We start from the raw sequence: 5,097 nt of genomic DNA, 5'->3' as shown, positions 1-5,097 counted from the left end.
ATACGTCACATTTTCAGTTTTTGATACTATAAATACATTCTCGAAACAATCGGCTAATTTCTGAACTGACTCGTGATAGCTGGGAGGGGGAAAATCCATCCACATGGACACAATAATAGTTCTGTGGTCTGTATATAGCTCTGAGTAAAAATTCCGCTTGGATGAAATCTTTATGGAGTAAAATATTATAAGCGATGGGAAAGTTGCGTTCTTCTTCACTTATTGAATAGTCATCATATCCGTAAACTTTTCGAAATTCTGAACAATTCAAATTTTGAATTGATGGCATATACCGTACTTTCGCTTTTACAGCCCTTTTAGTTTCGGACCTCTTTCCATGAATAAATGCAGAACAGTTCCAGTCAGTTACTAGGAACGAGTGATTTAAAGGGTTCCTGACTTGAGACTGTATTCCAGCTAGGCCAATATCTAATACTGTCCTTGATTTTATCTTCAAGCTTCCAAAATCAACAAATGAATAAATTGTGAACCCAACAAACCCCAGGGTAATCAATATCGCCCGATGAAACCATTTTTTAATCAAAAGTAACATGGCGTCCTATTCCAATGTTGGAATTTCATGGGAAAGTTGAATAAAGTTTGAAATTCGTCGTTGTAAGGTAACTTTTCGAAACGTTGTATGTACATCAAAACACAACACATCACAATAATTATATCTTGATTTATTCCGTTAAGCACATCAAGTTAGGACAATTATTTCAGATTTTGTATAAAGTTCATTTAGAGTATACGTTCCATATATTTCAGTCTCTTCACAAGAATCAATTAGACCAGTTACTTTCCAATTTCATTCTAAGTTCTTTCTTTCTTTCTTTAACCGTAAAATGAGATCATGATTAATGTGGTAGACGGTAAAGTGTACCAAGATTCCAAACATTGACAACACAATATTAATATATACCAGACCCCGACAATACATTTCACACAATTAACTTTGTTTGGTTTTAAATTATTGCTAAGTCACAAATTATTCACAATTAGTAATTATCTATCAGTTCCATTAACAAAGTCAAGTTTCTAACTATAAAATATACCAATTTAAACAACATATATATGCAGTGTAATATCGTCTCGGAATTCTGATACAAAATGAAAAATATCGACTGTCCAATATATCGTTTTTATCATTAGTAACAGGTGGACGGCCTCTGAACCATGGACACTTCTTCAAGACGTTGACGTCAGTACTTTGCAACGCCTTTAACGGGACAGATTCGCCTTTCTTTTCGACCAATCATACTTTAGTCTCTGAAACAAGACTTTTTTTTAGCTAAGCCAATTAGTAATTAGGTTCACAGCTCACCGTCGACATTTGAGCCATCAAACCCGCGTTTGAATGTTAAAATGACAATTTTCTTGGCAAGATTTCCACATTTCATTCCCGAGTTATAATGTTTCACTCACGAAAACTAACGAACATTGGCGAAGATTGTGCCAAAAACGACGAAGATATCTTTCGTCGCAGACTTGGTGATAGAGGCTATTATACATGGGAAGCTCGCATTTGTTGGGCTCTTATTTTTAATGTAACCACTACAGTTTGGGTATTACAACGGCCCTCTTCAACATTCATATACAATAACCTTTTGACCTAACTTGATGACCTCTGCTTTAACCAATCAAATTTCTTTCCTCTTAAACGCTAGGATTTTGTGACGGGAAGGAAAGGTGTCTTCCCAGAAGCATTAGAATTGTTTATCAAGTCCACTGAAATTGAAATTAGAACACGCCTCTCTTGGATGTTTAAATTTGATTGGTTAAAGCAGTGGCCAAAAGGTTAGGCCTATTGGAATGAATGATAAAGAGGGCTGTCGTTAGACCATAACTGTAGTGGTTAGATTAACAATAAAAGCCAATAAAAAACAAAACGAATGTTTGGTCTAAGTTTAATTAGACTGGCTGGTTCGAAGATCATTTGATAGAAATACTGAAGTTTTCCAATGAACAATTATGTATTATGACATAGCTGCGAACTGGTTGAAGAGGTGATGTTGCAAGTGTTTTAGACCCCAGAAGGCACAAGACCTAAAGTTTTATTATATACCCATTCACCAAGACATCTTAATGTTAAAGCATCGTAATTTATCCTTAATTTGTTGGCAAACATTTCAGGTCGTTTGACCAGGGTCGGTAGATCTCGGACACTAAATGTACAATAACCTTTATTTCTCGATCCGTAACATTCAGAGTATTTCCATGCTACGTACACAGCAAGGAATGGATTCGTCTCGTCATCAACTGAAAAAGAGAGAAAATGCACACTATAATGTACTGTTCAAACTGTGTTTATTCATTTTATGGACATAATGACCACTCAAACGATAACGCGGATGCTGTCAGTGTCTCCGATACAAATAAAAATCCCTTAAAGAAATCCATAGCGTGTTATAATGCTCTTTGTGTGACATAACCTAATATCATACATCTTGAACAGTCTTGTTATTACGTCTTGGAACCTCTTGAGAAGGGACAACCACGTAGGCTACGTTCAAAACCCAGGCAAAAGTAGTCTTTGTTTTTTCTGGCGTGAATTTCAACTAAGAAATTATTGTAAAACTAACCTAGTTTACTTGAAATCACGAGGTACGGATCCGGATACGGTTTAGACACGATTTGCCGTTACTACTTTCTAATGTATCGTTTATTCCGCACTACACCTCCCCGGACACCGTACATCGTCTAGTCCCAGCTTAAACCGAGATGATAGATATTCATGTGATTTTCAAATTGGCAAGTACTGGCCACTTTGCGTTGTTTTTTTTTTGTTTTTGGTTACCATGAACACAGGCACAAAACTCGTGAATGATATGAGCGTGCTTACAGGTAAAACTTGTTTCGATTGGTTCAAATATACAACGGTGGGATCTATTTACTCATAAGTCTAGTTTTAATAGTGATTGTCGAGTGTATACGTACTTGAATTACTTCCAGGAGCATGTAACCTTAAATTATAGTTTAAAGTTGCCCAGTAATATTCGTCTGGGGAATACACGTCACGGCACCATTTCAGTAGGTCACGTGCTTTCTTATTATTTATGATCCAATCCACAAATTGGCGGGAAAATACACCATACGCACTACCCTTATAAATCGTAACATTGTGGGGTGGGGGAAGGTGTTTCTCGCCAGTAGAAGCCATTTCGAAACGACCCGGTTTGTCGGGATTTGGTTTAAGAATATATTTTGATTCGTAGCGATATGGATGTACATCGCCACTAATCCCAACAATATTATTTAAGTTCTTCAAATTTTTCAAAATGACGACGATTTCTGCGTTAGTTTTTAGCGGGAATTGTTGCCCGGGGATGTTGAGTAGATATTTCCAGGGTTTGTCCTGGTTTAAATGATCTTTCATACAGTTAAGATCAGCCTGAAGACGAGAGAAGCCCGCATACGTCACATTTTCAGTTTTTGATACTATAAATACATTCTCGAAACAATCGACTAATTTCTTTCTGAACTGACTCGTGATAGCTGGGAGGGGAAAATCCATCCACATGGACACAATAATAGTTCTGTGGTCTGTATATAGCTCTGAGTAAAAATTCCGCTTGGATGAAATCTTTATGGAGTAAAATATTATAAGCGATGGGAAAGTTGCGTTCTTCTTCACTTATTGAATAGTCATCATATCCGTAAACTTTTCGAAATTCTGAACAATTCAAATTTTGAATTGATGGCATATACCGTACTTTCGCTTTTACTGCTCTTTTAGTTTCGTTCTTGTTTCCATGAATAAAAGCAGAACAGTTCCAGTCGGTTACTCGGAACGAGTGATTTACAGAGGTCCTGGCTTGAGAATGTATTCCAGCTAGGCCAATATCTAATACGGTCCTTGCTTTTATCTTCAAGCTTCCAAAATCAACAAATGAATAAATTGTGAACCCGACAAACCCCAGGGTAATCAATATCGCCCGATGAAACCATTTTTTAATCAAAAGTAACATGGCGTCCTATTCCAATGTTGGAATTTCATGGGAAAGTTGAATAAAGTTTGAAATTCGTCGTTGTGAGGTAACTTTTCGAAACGTTGTATGTATATCAAAACACAACACATCACAATAATTATATCTTGATTTATTCCGTTAAGCACATCAAGTTAGGACAATTATTTCAGATTTTGTATAAAGTTCATTTAGAGTATACGTTCCATATATTTCAGTCTCTTCACAAGAATCAATTAGACCAGTTACTTTCCAATTTCATTCTAAGTTCTTTCTTTCTTTCTTTAACCGTAAAATGAGATCATGATTAATGTGGTAGACGGTAAAGTGTACCAAGATTCCAAACATTGACAACACAATATTAATATATACCAGACCCCGACAATACATTTCACACAATTAACTTTGTTTGGTTTTAAATTATTGCTAAGTCACAAATTATTCACAATTAGTAATTATCTATCAGTTCCATTAACAAAGTCAAGTTTCTAACTATAAAATATACCAATTTAAACAACATATATATGCAGTGTAATATCGTCTCGGAATTCTGATACAAAATGAAAAATATCGACTGTCCAATATATCGTTTTTATCATTAGTAACAGGTGGACGGCCTCTGAACTATGGACGCTTCTACAAGACGTTGACTTTTTTTTAGCTCAGCCAATTAGTAATAAGTTTCACAGTGTAATGTTATGCTAATATTCATTTGAGAGAATCGATACAAGTGAAATTATGATCAAATTGAAATAATACAAATTAATTGTTATCATGTGTGAACTCATTTAGATCAAGTTCAAGAGTTCAATATGCTGATAAAAAACTATTAAAAAAGTAAATTTAATGGTTGTAACATATTGGATAGAATTAATTCCTTTTGATCGTGGTCATTCAATATTTTATATATATGATTGACCACCAAGATAATTCAACACTTGTTTCATTAAAAATATTAATTGGTTTTCTCAAATGAGTATAAATATGAGTGGAATAATAGAGTTCCACAGTTCCAGTATTTTCCATCGTACATCTCGTATGTGTATTTAACTAACTAGTTAAATAGATTGAATAAAATAGTTGTTAATTATAAAGTCTTAATATATACGGGAGCTGGGACGCTAGAACAGCT

At 35.0% G+C, this 5,097-nt stretch overlaps 1 protein-coding gene across 1 annotated transcript in view; it reads right to left on the bottom strand.

Moving 5' to 3' along the window:
• Nucleotides 1–2,023: 2,023 nt before the first annotated feature.
• The window catches only part of LOTGIDRAFT_173237 (hypothetical protein), a gene marked incomplete at both ends in the record, with an annotated part of 8,616 nt that continues 5,542 nt past the window's right edge, over nt 2,024–5,097 (bottom strand). Inside the window, 3 exons of the mRNA XM_009050704.1 lie at nt 2,024–2,259; nt 2,938–3,142; nt 3,449–3,495. Coding sequence (XP_009048952.1) covers nt 2,024–2,259; nt 2,938–3,142; nt 3,449–3,495 — 488 coding nt within the window. The remainder of the gene's footprint in view (nt 2,260–2,937; nt 3,143–3,448; nt 3,496–5,097) is intronic.

The sequence above is a fragment of the Lottia gigantea genome, assembly GCF_000327385.1.
Source record: "Lottia gigantea unplaced genomic scaffold LOTGIsca_153, whole genome shotgun sequence".
Classification (NCBI taxonomy): domain Eukaryota; kingdom Metazoa; phylum Mollusca; class Gastropoda; family Lottiidae; genus Lottia; species Lottia gigantea.
Note: the sequence above shows the minus strand (reverse complement) of the source record. Positions and strands in the feature narration are given on the sequence as shown.